General features: G+C 35.7%; 1 protein-coding gene across 3 annotated transcripts in view; it reads right to left on the reverse strand.

Annotated features, from left to right (window-relative positions):
* The window catches only part of LOC131153607 (heat shock 70 kDa protein 16), a 25525-nt gene extending 10993 nt beyond the window's left edge, over positions 1-14532 (reverse strand). For 2 of the 3 annotated variants that reach the window (XR_009136268.1, XM_058106026.1), the window contains exons 1-8: positions 12791-14421; positions 4906-5118; positions 4325-4420; positions 4073-4210; positions 1471-1671; positions 509-655; positions 286-414; positions 62-192 (exon numbers count right to left, since the gene is read on the reverse strand). Coding sequence is in view for 2 of the 3 variants with exons in the window: in XM_058106026.1 (XP_057962009.1) it covers positions 62-192; positions 286-414; positions 509-655; positions 1471-1671; positions 4073-4210; positions 4325-4420; positions 4906-5118; positions 12791-13960 (2225 nt within the window). In the remaining variant the exon portion in view is untranslated. Of the gene's footprint in view, positions 1-61; positions 193-285; positions 415-508; positions 656-1470; positions 1672-4072; positions 4211-4324; positions 4421-4905; positions 5119-12790 lie in introns of all 3 variants that reach the window. The other variant, XM_058106027.1, reaches the window with a different exon arrangement.
* Between the last annotated feature and the right edge of the window lie 235 nt (positions 14533-14767).

Here is a 14767-nt window from a genome sequence, read left to right on the forward strand (position 1 = left end):
TCTGTAATATTTAAAATATATTTTAATTTCCCAGTTCATCTTAGTGGTATGAGAACAGTACGCATCAAGAGCCTCGGTTTTATTCTTGATTTCTCTTGACCACAGTATCGGATCAGCACTCTTCGGCAATGAATCCTGCTGTTGAGTTTTCTCTCGCAGCCATTGCTCTGCTTTATTGCATTCATAATTGATCTGAAAAGTAGGGAAGAAATCATAAAATAGTCAAATTAAAAAATCATCGATATCATCATCATCACCACTTAGTTAGAGAGCAAAAAATCATACAGCTTCTCTCTCATTGGCAGAAAGAGATCCTACAGCCATCCGGTAATCCACAATGCAATTTAACAGAGCTCTTGTTGCATGTGCTCGAACCTCTTCATCTTTATAGCGATTTTCGATGGGATCCACTAACTATTGAAAACCAAAAGATATATAAGTGCACCCATTAAAAGGCAATTTTCTTTCTCTTTTCTTTAAAAAAAAACCGTAAAATCTTAATATTCACCTTTTTAAGATCCACTAGTTTTTCAGAATACACATTCTCAGATTCATCATCCCCATCCTCATAAAGCCAATCCTCTGTCTCTTGTAGATTTCTTGAAATCCCTTCTCTCTCTGACTCGGAAGCAAAGCTCCGATATGTATTTAGAAGCTACTCAAATACACGTGCTAATTAAACATCCAATTCAAACAAGGCAAAAAGAAAGTCCAAAGAAGCAGAAAAGCCAATTCAATCAAACCTGAAGACCTATAAATGAATAGAGGTGCCAAGCAATGACAAATGGGTACAAAGCCAGGGGAGCAAAGGGATCTGAGGGTGGATATTCCTCCTCCCCAACCCCAAAAAGAAAAACAGAAAAGAAAAAAAAAAAAGACTAAAACTAAAACTTTATCTGTGCAGTGGCTTTACATTGCAGACCCAAGAAAAAAATCTTGGCTCTGCCACTGGGCAGGCCATTTGAACTTTTTGTGGAATACATTGGGAGAAGGATATAGGGATATAGACATGAATACCCTAATCAACTCATCCAGAACTAGGAATAGTTGCATCAGTTAGTCCTCATGTAAGGAAAAATGCACTGTACTACTTACACAATCTCCGAAAAAAATCTTTGGTCATGCACTATTGACATGTTCCATAGAGACAAAGCATGCAGTGCATGGTACATTATCACCCTCTAAAAAGTTGGAAATAAAGCACGCAGTGCATGGTACATTATCACCCTCTATTATTAGCAGCATCAGGCATTCTTAAAAGATCAAGGCACACTCCAAGACGTTCCAAAGAAATACATGAGTGTGAGGCTCTGGCATAAGAAGCCTTGAAGCTTCTTAATTTGAATGGAATGTTAATTGAAATTAATCAAATTGGTTTTAACCCAAATTTTTGCAGTTTGTTCAGAACTGGAAAAAGTCTAGATCTTGGAAGGAGAATACAGCCATAATGTCTGAATTTTGAAATTATACCTTGTTGCGCATCTCATAAACATAAGACTCTAGAGCATTTTTCTTTTCTTTGGTCTGCTCCATCCTTATGTCCTGCTGGGCCAACTGTAATTCTTTCTCACGAGCTTCTGATATCTCAGCCTTGGTCATCCCACCATACACAATCTCACTAATTGGAATATCCAGTCTTTTCAAATCTTTGCCCCTTCTCCTTTCATTAGCCTGTGCAAGGAAATTATACTGAATTTCATACACATGCTCGTTCATTTCATCATCCCATGCAAAGAAATTACATTTCATCTATGTGTGCTCCCCTCCCCACCTTGCCCTCCCAACCACTTCAGATGATACTAAATTTGAATTCAATAAGAACTTAGAGGGTTGACAAAACGAAAGAGAAAAGTTCAATGGAAATTTCAATTTCAGTTTTTGATGATGAAACCAACAGATATTAGCAATTAAATACAAAAAATTTTAAATAAAACTTGGAAATCCTCGCTAGGACAAACTAGGGGTGCATTTGAATCAACACAACAGGATACTTGAACACAACTCAACTTGAAAATGTTGAAAAAATTTTAAATAAAACTTGGAAATCCTCGCTAGGACAAACTAGGGGTGCATTTGAATCAACACAACAGGATACTTGAACACAACTCAACTTGAAAATGTTGATCTTGAAACTCAACTCGAACTTGATCGAGCACAAAATTGTTGAACTCAAACTCGACTTGGCTGCAAGTTCTTAAAACTCAAGCTCGTTTCAATTAAGCTTGACTCAATTATAAATTAATATTAAAAAAATATAAATAATGTAATGTATATATAATATTAAATATATGTCTAAAACATATATTATATGAGTAATATAATTAAAAAATAACAAAATTACAAAATTTTGATTAGGCTCAATTAAGCTCACAAGTTTACAAAACTCGAACTCGAGTAAACTGAAGTTACAAAAAGGCCAAGCATGGTTTTAAATTGTGGTAGCGGTAGCGTAATGTAACCATGAATTTTTTTCAAGCACACACAACCTTTTTTTCATATTAGTGTATTGCATGTTTTAAGCTTCTAACCCTTCTTAGAAAAAGTTTGTGTATTTTGGATCTTTTAGTTCAACTAAGTTGTTTGATGAGAGTAAGAAATTTACATTTGTTTTAAACCACCATTGAAAGAAAAATTATGTGTGTGTGTGTGTGTGTGTGTGTATTTATACTTTCTCATTATTCCTATGCATAAAAAATTCTTATGTGAATAAATTAATTAATAAAACAAAATACATTATACACTCCATTAATTTATTAGACACATAAGACATACGAATAATACAAATATACAATAACTAGGAAACAAAAGAAGGTTGAAGTTGAAAAATATAGAACATAAATATCAAATTATTAATATTATCAAAATAAAATATTTTCCTAACAAGTTAGTATTTTCAAATTATTAATTAATGCATCTCTTGTAAGTGTTTTAAATAATAGTAAATTTTATATCATTATCATCCTCATTATAATCTTTTCCCTCTTGCTCCATGGTATGTTGAGAATGATGTATGAAAGAGGGGTAAACAAAAGTGAGAAAAATAAGTTCCATAGCAACCTTTACATAATGGTTGCGGTTTGAAACTGCCACTATGGCCATGATTTTTCTTCCCACTGATTTCACGGTGTGTAATGGTATCAGGACCACAAAAAACCATTAAGAAACTGCGTTGCAAGACAGTTGTGGCTGTTATTTAAAATCATGAGTCTGAGTAGCTCGCGAGTACACTTGACTCACTTACACCCCTATGACAAACATCCCACAACACTAGCTCCTTGCCCAAACCTGGTATTTACCATAATCAATTGGAAATTTGACAAGATTCTGCAGGACTTTCTAAGTCCAAGAACTGCAAGCATTCAAGCTCAATCAAAGATAGACCATGCAGGATTCTATAGGATTGATAACTTTAAGTCAAATGGGAAAAACTAGGATATAAAAATGCAATAACAGCAGAATCTTTGGGATTCAACCATTTGAGGCAAGTATGGACTAGAACCAAACAAAGGAAGAAAATGTAGCCATAAGATACATCACCCCTAAAAATCATGGCGGTTGAAAAAATTCATGCATAAATAGCCATGTAACATGAGGAGAACGGGAGCTATCCATCATAACACATTATGCAGAGTGTGCCCAATCAACTATATGTGCCATTTTATTTTATCCTTCTTCCTCCTCTCTTACCTCTAATTATATCTCTGTCTCTCCTTCCCTATCTATCTCTTCTAATCTAAGTCAAAACACCTCCCCCTACTTTCTCTCTCCTACAACTTCTATACTTTCAACAACTCCAGATTCCTATAACCTTTATCTAGTAAGGCATTCCCTTACGTGGTAGGTACCTTGTTTCTGAAAGGAGTGGGCTTGTTCTCCCATACCACTTCCAAACAAAAAAATCCCAATTCCCATGTTGGGAACTATTTATTAGAAACATGTTGATGTAACTATTTCACTCATTGTTAAAATTACATGTGAGCATCACCATCTTCTTCATAACACACAGTTGATTGCAAAACCAAAATAGACTTTAGAAGCATTCACTTAAATTGTGAGCTTCTCTTGAACTTACAGCATGGGTCATTGAAGGTTTTGACTGCATACTTGAAACATCCTCAAAACCATTTACTACATCACGAGGCCCTTGGTCAGATTTGGCCTCCACCTTTTCAGAACTGGCAATAGAATCATCCACATGATCTTCAATCAGCTGATGCAATATTAGATAACAATAACAAGTCAGGTAATTTTTTTTTTTTTTTTTTGTCACAAGCTGATTAAAGCTCAATATGTTACAGATCAAACAATATGATTGTATACTCACAGATGCCGCCTCTACAGTAACAATCCCATGGATGTTTAGCTGAACTCTAACCTTAACTTTTGCATTTCCTGTATGAGAAACTTGAAAGGGTCCAATCTACAGAAACAGTACATCTTAAATATGAATAATACAAACTTCAAATCATAAACCAATGATTAAAGAAAGCATTATAGAAAATCCAAACAACATTTCAAAAGAATGAATAAATTTCAACTCCAGATAGAATAGGAATAGCTACAGATTATACAAAATTGCTAGCACAGATTTGACATCTACTATGGGAACCATTATTCTTATAAAGTGCTTTGCATGCACTATAATAAAAGTAAAAACAATTTTTTTTAAATAAAAATGAGCATAAACAAATTGCCATCCTAAAATCCGAATTTTTAGAGACCAACAGCACCCGTTGGCTTTGATGTTTCAAATAAGAACAAAGTCAATTTGTATAATTATTTCGGACCTCCAGCAGACAATTTAGTATAACATGTATTATTGTGAGGACATGCCAACAAGAGTCATAACATCTATATCTAGCTCAAACTAAAATAAAAATAAAAATAATTGAATGGTATACATACCGTAAAACTACTGATTTTAGGTGATACACCAGAAGGCAATTCCTTCTGATCAGTGTAGATAGCTTCCATATGGAAGATACTATTTCTATGCAATGTAAGCATCTTAACACTTGGAAAAGGTTGGCCTTTTGGAAAAAGCACGGCATTTGAAAGTGTGCAAATTGGGTGTCCATCTGAAGTGAATCCTATAGAGAAAGGAAGTGAATCTTGAACCTGCATACAACAGCATATGCATTCATTAAAATAATAATAATAATATATATATACACACACACTGACACACAAATACATATATTAGAAATCACTATGTATGCAGCTATATAAAGATAAGTACAAACAAGACAAAAATGGATCAATCCAGCTCAAAATCCAATAGAAGTACACAACCATGCCCTGACACTGACTATAATTTGATCTACTCCGCTCAGAGTTTAGTTCTAATCCTGCTCTTAGGTCTCAGCCTCATTATCAAATTGTTTTAAGGGGAAAGAAATTTAACTGGGTAGTCAGCCACCTTGGCATAAAGCCATCTCCAGTTACCACAAAAACAAGTTATGGCTTTTCACCGTAGCAGAGAAAAATGAAATTAATAAAGAGCAGCACAATTCTGTAACAGCCACAACAAGGCCTTTTGACTAGGGATAAGGACACAGTCATCCAATGACTCCAGAAGAATACAACAGGTCCAAACAATTCTTTTGAGAATTGTCTCCAAAGTTCTTATCAATCCAGTCCCACAATTACCAGATCTAGAAAATTTATTGTGTCAAGTAATTCAGAATGTAAGAGTTTACATGTCTGTTTAGTTGGGATTTTTTCAGTTTCAACGCCGAAACAGTGGAATGAAACATAGCAGTACCCAATCAAACACAGGTGCATAAACCACCCACACACAGGTGCACATGCATCTGCTCTTTTCTTAAACGTGTCGTATATTTTAGTCAGCTAGAAATAGCCAAAATGTCCATTTCATTTGAAACAAGTCAAACAACCAAGAAGGATGGTCAGGAAATTTGATTTTGAGTCCATTGTCAATCTTGTCCTCTATTTGTATCATATTTCTCTCTCTCTCCATCACTGTCATTTTCTATCTCTCCTTCCTGCCTCCATCACTCAACCAGATTTTGAAGTAACCAAAATCAACACATATTAGGGCATTCCTATCATATAAACATGAGATTGATATTTTCTAGTCATATCTTGAGATTCACATATCCAAAATGTGTAAGCCTCAACTGAAAAAAGTGCAAAAGGCATTCCTTCCATACAAATGCAAAAGATTTAAAGTATACTGCCTTCGTCGTTTAATTCCCAAGTCTCAAGGCGATTTGGGCATGACTCATCATAAGGCAAGCCTTTATTGGGCCTTCTAAAAAATTGACCGAAATAGAAGTAAAAAAGAAAAACACAACCGCAGATAAAGTTTCAATCAAAAAAGCAAGGGGGGAGGGGGTGACGTTGCACTTAATTCTGCCAGTTACAAACAGTAATACAAACGCAAATATTTTGGTTATCTTTTTCTTTTCACACAACCAAAGCCAGGCACCAAGCATCATCCCATCCCAAGCAGCCGCTACCACCATACTTCCCACAAAAAATAAAAATAAAAATAAAAATTGCACCTTCATCATCGCCATTTGCCAGTAACACCACCACCTAACCTATTCCACAACCAAATTTGCTATCATAACACTACAACCTCAATCACTAAAACCACCATCATGAAGCCAGAATCAGCACAACTGTGAAACCCAAAGCCAGCACCTTTTTCAACCCATTGCCAGACCCACACATAAACCTTGGGGTCAGCATAATTCACTTAAAACCGAATTAACCGAGCAAATCCGGTCGGTTTAGTTCGGTTAAAAACTTATTCAGTTTGGTTCGGTTTTTATTTTCATTGAATTTCAGACTTCGGTTTTCGGTTCGACTTTTGGGTTTAGTTAATTCGGTTAATAGTATAAATTAATAATAAATAATTATATATATTATACATTAAAATGCTTTATATATCATATATATATACTAAAATTTTGTTTATTTTTTATATATTATATATAAAATTTTATAAATATTAAAAATCTATATTTTAAATATATTAAAATATTAAATCAGTTAACCAGTCTAACCGAAATTCAGTTCAGTCAGTTTTGAGTTCGGTTAAATATGGAATTTTGGTCGATTCGATTAATAAGATTTTTTAACTGAAATTTTTCGGTTAAATAACCGAATGCACCGAACCAACTGAATGCTCACCCCTACATAAACCATTATCTCCTAGCACCAATAACACCACTGTCACAACCATCCCAATGCAAGCTTTCCCTTTGTTTTTTCAGAATGAAAATTCACAAATTATATTTTCATATAGAAAATTACTTAACCTGAACTTAAGATAAAATTTATTACTTTTGTTTTTGAACATAATCTCAAGAACATTGCCACGCACTGCCCTTTATAATGTTAAAGAAACATTAGCATTATTGAAATTTAACTCAATCTGAATCAACTGGTAAGAGATTTTACACTTCTGCTGAATTTGAGGGGATGCCAAATGTTTCAACATAGATACCCCCACAATTTTGGCTATGCAAGCATCATGTACACTTTTAAAGAATAGTTTACCCCATAAACTTATCTTACAAAATAAATTTTGAAATTATTATGCGTTAACAGAAATGCCAGCATGATTTTTTTATTAGTTTTCAGTTATTTGCATTAAAAAAACAAAAAACAAAAAAAACAAAAACATGCCCCACAAATGTGTTTTATTAATCCTACATAATTATATCTACAAGGAAATAGCTATGTCATATTGTGATCATTTATTCCATCAACCAATAAGAATAATTATGCTCAGTTTAATGATGTGACAAAACCAAACAAGAAGCTCATCGGCAAGCTATTGTTTCCCCTTCTTTTCTTGTCTTCACATTATAAAGTTCAAAAATGGCTATTTCATAATGATGCCAGCAAAAACTCATGTGAGTGAAATAATGTCAATAGAACTTATAAAAAATGTCAGTTATATATATATATATATATATATATATATATATATATATCAGTAAGTGGAGTAAGTGGAGGATAGAAAGCCTATGACAGAGTACAAAAATTCTTCGGTGGGTTCTAGGGAAAAAAAAAAGTACTGGCAAGAATATAGATGTCATAATCATACAAACGATGGGATAATGACTAGTGTTAGAAGTACAAGTGGAGAGGCTAGGGAACTGTCAATTACAATAGGTGTACATAAAGGGCATGCCTTCTGTCCTTGCCTTTTTTACTTTAGTTATTGGACAGACCCAAAATGAGGTTCCTTTTTGTATATTATTTGCCAATGATATTGTTTTGGTTGATGAAACTAAAAGTATAGTAGAATCTAAGTTGGAATTAATGAAAAAAGCTTTAGAATTTGATGTTTTAAGATAAATGGAAGCAAGACAATGACACATGAAATGCAAATTTATTCATTTTATGGTGAATATTGGAGAAAATATTAAACTTGATGGTCAAAAGAATTCTTAGCGCCAATAGATTTTGGTTGATGTTGGGTAAAATGGAGAAGTATTTAGACCATGTTACACCATTAAAATATACAACAGCCATGACCATGCTATACAGATTAAAATGTTAGGCTACTAAGAAACAACAAAGCCAAAAAATGGAGGCTGCAGAAGAATGCTAATTTGGATGTGTGATATAACTCTAAAAAATAAATTAAGCAATAAACACACATCTGTAGCAAGCTCGGCATAGCATCTGATGAAGATTAGGATTGGACACTTCCAACATAGCTGAATAGCACACCAATGAGTGCGAGTGAGTTGCTGTTTGTGACAACAAGATGAGAAGCAAGCAGTAGGCCTAAAATAACTTGGAATGAGATAGTAAATAAGGATTCAGCAACACCCCAACTTTCATAGGATATCACCCTTGATCATACCTAGTGGGACTTAAGGCTTGTGTTAGAATGTGGGAAAAAAAGAATAAAGACATGTGAATCTATAAGTTCCTTATCTGATTGCTGGTTTAAGAAATTAAAATGGATCAATAGGGCCTATTCAGCACACTTATTTTAGGCTTAGGGCTAGGAAATAATGCTTGTGTTAAGGTCTCTTGGTATTATTGAGTGACTTTTAGAATTTTGTAATAATGTGTTTAGTTGGATTATTTTTGTAAATATGTGTAGTAGTGGTAGTGGTGGTATAAGTGCTGGACATGCAACTTGATGTACAGTTGTAGTTTAAAGTCAGATTGCTGCACTTTCCCTCTCTCTGTTTTTCTCTTCCGCAGGTTTCTTCTTCTTCCTTCTTCTCTCCTCTCTTCTAAGTCTGCCTCTCTTCTTCTCTGTTCTATCTTCCTCCTGCTGCTGCTTCTCCTCCTCCTCTTTTTTCTTCTTCTTTTTTTCCTTCTCAATTCCTCTGTTTCGCTCCCTCAATTATCTCAATCTTCTGTCTATTTCTGAGTTCCCATAGCTGTCCTACATCAATTGGTTATCTAAATTCAAGAAGAAAAAGATAGGCATTACACATGACACCAATAACCTGACAGCAATTACTCTCATTATAACTTTTTTCTTCCCAAGAAAAACATATTCCATACCCTAAAATATCGAGGGCTCAGTAACATTTAGTATCCTGCTTAAAATTGTTACCATGAACATCTTTCGCCCAGTTTTTAACCATTCTGAAATGAAGAAAGCAAATGTAGCCATCAAATTAAAACTCCACCTAACTGTCTTCCAAAAATCAAAAATGGAAAAAGAAAAACAGCCCTTCCCCAGTTTTCTTTCTCAATAAAGAAATGTTCAGATGGACCTTGTGATGTAGGACAAGTAGCAAGGCCTCAGGAAGATCCTTGTTGGAGAATATTTTAGAAGAATTGGATTGACGATTGTTGGGTTTAGTTAGTAGTTTATTATGTTTTTAGTATAATTTATATAGTATTATGTGTATTTGGGGGCTTGTTTGTAGTATTTGTGTATTCTAGGGTATATTTGTAATGTAAAGTAGTTTTAAGGGCTTATATGCAATTTCATGTGAAGAGGCTTTCTAATAAATAGTGTGTGAAATCCATGTTGTGAGCAGTTATTGTTGAATTTGAATTGAAGTGAACTTGAGCTCCCCCTTGTATCTCCTCTCTCCTCCCTTCCCTTCCTTCCTCTCTTCAATTTCTTCTTATTTCTCCCGTGGCTGCAGACTGTTGATGCTGCCCCTGCATCATTTGGCACCAAAGCCCAACCACAATCTTCATTCTTCAATTTTCAGTCCCTTATTTTCCTTCCAATCCTTCTTCTGACTCCTTCCTATCTTCTTCTCTTTCTTTTCTCCTTCTGTCTGCTCTGTTCTGTCCAGCAACCTCTCTATAATTCTGCTTTTCTGGTTTGTTTCTCCTCCTCTTTTTCTATTCTCAGTGTTGTCCAGCAGTATCTTCTTTTCTCCTCTTCCTTCTTTTCTTCTCTTCCATCTTGTCTCTGATATCCTGCATTCTAAAATTCTCTTTGTCCTTTCATCTTTCATTCCATCCATTTATTGCTCTCCCTCTTCGTTAATCTGTCATCTCATTACCATCCACAAGAAGCCCTTCAATCATCCTCTTTAACATCAAATTTCAGTATTTAAAAAAAAATCCAACGAAAGCAGTTTCTGAAATCGTGTCCCTAAATTATCTAACACCACTTTTCAATGACCATCCTGCAACACCACCCACACTCTCAAAGACAGAACACTCTAACACCATTTCCCTACAATTTTATCACTGTCCGATCACCGGAAAAGCCCCATGTGCGGGCAAAACGTTGACCAGCCAATGGGCCTTTGAATTTTGAAATACCCAACATCCTTTGTTTTTCTCATCACACCATCACCACCACTGTAATCTCATCACCAGATTTACATGCAACTGAAGCTTTGTCACCAGAGTCTTGCCGCCGGCACCCCATGCGCCAGTGACCTGCAAGTAGGACTCTGCCCGAGTCTTCTCCTGGTTCCAGTGTCACGAGAATTTGCTCCAGCTATGATATTTTGGGGTTCTTCCACGATATTTTCATCAGCAGCATGATATTTTGATTGTGGATCTACTATTTTGCAAGCAAGCATGATAATTTGACACGAAACACTCGAATTGAGGAATTAGTGTACCATTGGCACTTTGGAAGGTGGATTTGTCATGGTCAACAATAACAAATCAGTTCGCATCACTGTTTTTGTGAGTTCTCTTTGTGAATTTGTTTCTTTTCAGCACAAAAATCAATATCAAAAGGAGCACTGAAGATAGTTTTTGAGAAATTGGGAGCTGGACTTGTGGACAAATTGTGTTAAGTCTTTCGGTGATATATGGTTGCAGTATATGAATAAATCCAGCAATAGGGTGTCAGCTTACTAAAAAAATGAATGGCTTTTTTCATACTCTGAGCATAATATGAAGCCAATCCACATTTTTAAAGTTCGGGGAAAAAGTATGCAAACTCATTTTTGACGGAAGATGTCCTATGAATTTGATTTCTAAAAACAAAGTCATTCACATGCAACTTCATCTGGAACCCCATCCAAAGCCTGACACATCTAGGATTGATAAAACTACCTTATATATTTGTAAAAGATGTTTGGTTCTTATCCAAATGGGTGACTATTTTGATAATATTTGGTGTGATATCATACCCATGAACATTGGCCATGTACTCCTTGGTTCTCCTTGGTTGGATGACTTGATTGTGACTCAAGAACACATATGCCTTCCATCAAAATGGAAAGAAAATAATTTTGAAGCCCGCTCAACCAATCAACCAACAAAAAGAATCAGCCACAGTTACTCAACTTGAAGACGCTACAAGCAAGGAAATGCAAGTGTTTGAAGACATCCAAAGTCATTCAAACACCATATCTATGGTATTGCCAATGGAACGCGATTTCTTGCATCACTCAAGCACTAGCTTTCGAAGAATCCAAGTTTGATTCTCACTTTTAATCCTAAAACATTTCAATTTGAGAGGTCAAATTTTTTCTAATTGAGGGAGAGTTGATGTAGGCCAAGAAGCAAGGCTTTGGGAAGATCATTGTTGGATAATATTTAAGAAGAACTGGATTGATAATTGTTGGGTTTAGTTAGTAGTTTATTATGTGTTTAGTTTAATTAATAAAATATTATGTGTATTTGGGGGTTTATGTATTATATTTGTGTATTCTAAGGGTATGTTTGTAATATAATGTAGTTTTTTTGGGGTTTATATGTAATTTCATGTGAAGAGGCTTTCTTAGGATAGTGTGTTAAAGCCATGTTGTAAGCGGTTATTGTTGGATTTGAATTGAAGTGAAACTGAGTTCCCCGTTGTATCTCCACTTTCCTCCCTTCCCCTCCCTTACTCTCTTCAATTTATTCTTATTTCTCCCACCATTGATGCTGGCCCTGCATCACCTTGCAAAAAAAAAGGACAAAAAAGAAACGCAAATACGTTCTGGCTACTTCACAAATTCAAAATCAAACACCACCTGAAAAGGATTTACCATTAATTCAGCAGACATACACAACAGAAATAACATATTTATATTTCACAATGGCTATATCCGCAAAGGCAACAACTAACTGGTGCTTGTTATATTAAAAGCAAGATATTCATATTTAGCACTTCATAACCAGGAAAAAACAAAATGGAAGATCATATCTGTTGAGGTTTTGATAATTATGCAACAATTAAAAAATGCAGATTGGCAATATTTTAGCAAAACCAAGTTAAAATCAAACAAGAAAAGAAGAAGGAAATCATACAACGGCATTAAAATTCAAAAAAAAAAAAGTAATAATAAATAAAAGGTTTAAGTGACATTTTTTTTAAGAAAAAAAAAAAAGGGTCAACAGGCAATAATTATACACAAACGCAACAAACCTCATAATCTCTAACACGGAATATGGGGCTAAGCATTGCACACTGAAGACCACAACCACGGGCCACACACTCACTTGCATTCACTGTCCGGCGTGGTTCTCTCCTGAACAAAGAAGCTAAGACCCTAGTAATAGCTGGAATCCGAGACCCTGATCCAACAAGCTCAACAGAATGGATCTTCTCCACAGTTAAACCAGAGTCAGCCAAAGCTTTATGACAAGGTATGCCTATCCTCTCCAACAAACCCGAAGACAACTTCTCAAATTCTTCCCTCTTAATAAAACCTCTAACATCTTTCTCGTCCATCAAGCATTCAATATTAAGTGGCGCTTCTGCATTTGCACTCAAAACCTTTTTTAGCTTCTCACATGATGCTCTCAGCCTAATACAGGCCCTGACATTAGAGTGAACATCAATATTATACTGCTCCTTAAATTGTGCTGCAAAATAATTAAACAAAACTTCATCAAAATCCCTCCCACCCAAGTTCCTGTCAAATGCATGAGAAAGTATTTTCATCTGTCCAGCCTCAAAGGATGCAACTGACACCTGTGTATCACAATGTCCAATGTCAACAAACACAACACCCATTGGACCCGAATTAGGTAAATCAGTTTTATAGATGCCATAACCAAGAGCAGTGGCAGTACAGTCATGCATCAATCTCAAGGGCCTCAGCCCGGCAATTGTCGCAGCATTCAAATACTGACGTCTTTGCAAGTCCGTAAAGTATGATGGAATCCCAATCACACAATCCGAAATGGTCGTTCCAAGGTTCTTCTCGGTAATTTGTTTCAAATGCGAAAACAACATCGCCAAAATCTGAACTGGGGAAAAACTATGTCTTTCGCCCAAATACTGTAAATTAACCAAAACCCCACCATCGTGGCCTTCAGAGGTCTCAAAAGGGAACTTCCTAAGATCAGCCTGAACGTCAGGGTCCTTAAATTCCCTCCCGATCAATCTCTTCACCTGAGAAATTGTAGATTTTGTATTCATCATCGCTGATGAAGCCCCAGCCGAGCCCAAGAACCTTTGCTTCTCCCCAAACGACACCACCGCCGGCGTCTCACGCTTCGACTCATCGTTCAACAAAACATCAATCCCTCGCTGCTTCACAACGGCAACCACGCAATTCTCGTTCCCGATATCAAACCCAATAACGCTCATTTTGACTAAAACAAACACCTACGCGGCAACGCCCCAGAAATTCAATTCAATGCAAAATTGACAAGAAGCGAACCCGCATTTGATCCATTTCGAGCTTCAAACTCGTCAAACTCAAATAAAACAAGAAAAGGACACAAATCTAATGCTTACAGCATCAAAAGAGCATCATCCGAAGCGATTGCTACAAACAGTAACGGGAAAGATGACCGGCGAATATTGCGGAAAGGGAATGAAGGGATTGGAAAGTACCTGGTTCAGGTGAAAAACCCTAGGAGCGGAGACGAAGAGAGGTGGTGGGGAGAGAAAATCTGCGGTTTGCTTGCGAATTCAAGGCGGACAACATTTGAAGATACTTGCAATGGCGTGCGTATATATAGGGCCTATGATGAACTAGACAAGCAAAGGCGTGTTTGCGGAGACAAAAACGACGTTACGAATTGCTGGGATTATTTCCGCTTTGGCACTTTGGCCGGGAAATGTAAGAAGGAAAAAAAAAAAACTTTTTTCGTTTCTTGGGAGGTTTGATTCACGTGCCAAACAGTGCCTCAAATCCAAAACTTTTTGAAAATAAATTAATGGCTATGCCATGCGTTATATGGAAGTTCGTGGGAAATCATAGACTCTTCGTTTTGGGAGAGGGATTCGCCACTCACTTTCAAATGTGTGTGTGTGTGTGTCATTTTTTTTTTTTTTTTTTTAAATTTGAGTGCAAATAGTGCCTCGAAAATCATCTCTTTTTTTGGATTTTTAAATGCAAAATTGTTTTCAAAAAATAAAATATATAATAAATTAATTAATAAACAAAAA

This window comes from Malania oleifera, chromosome 4 (genome assembly GCF_029873635.1).
Source record: "Malania oleifera isolate guangnan ecotype guangnan chromosome 4, ASM2987363v1, whole genome shotgun sequence".
NCBI lineage: Eukaryota > Viridiplantae > Streptophyta > Magnoliopsida > Santalales > Ximeniaceae > Malania > Malania oleifera.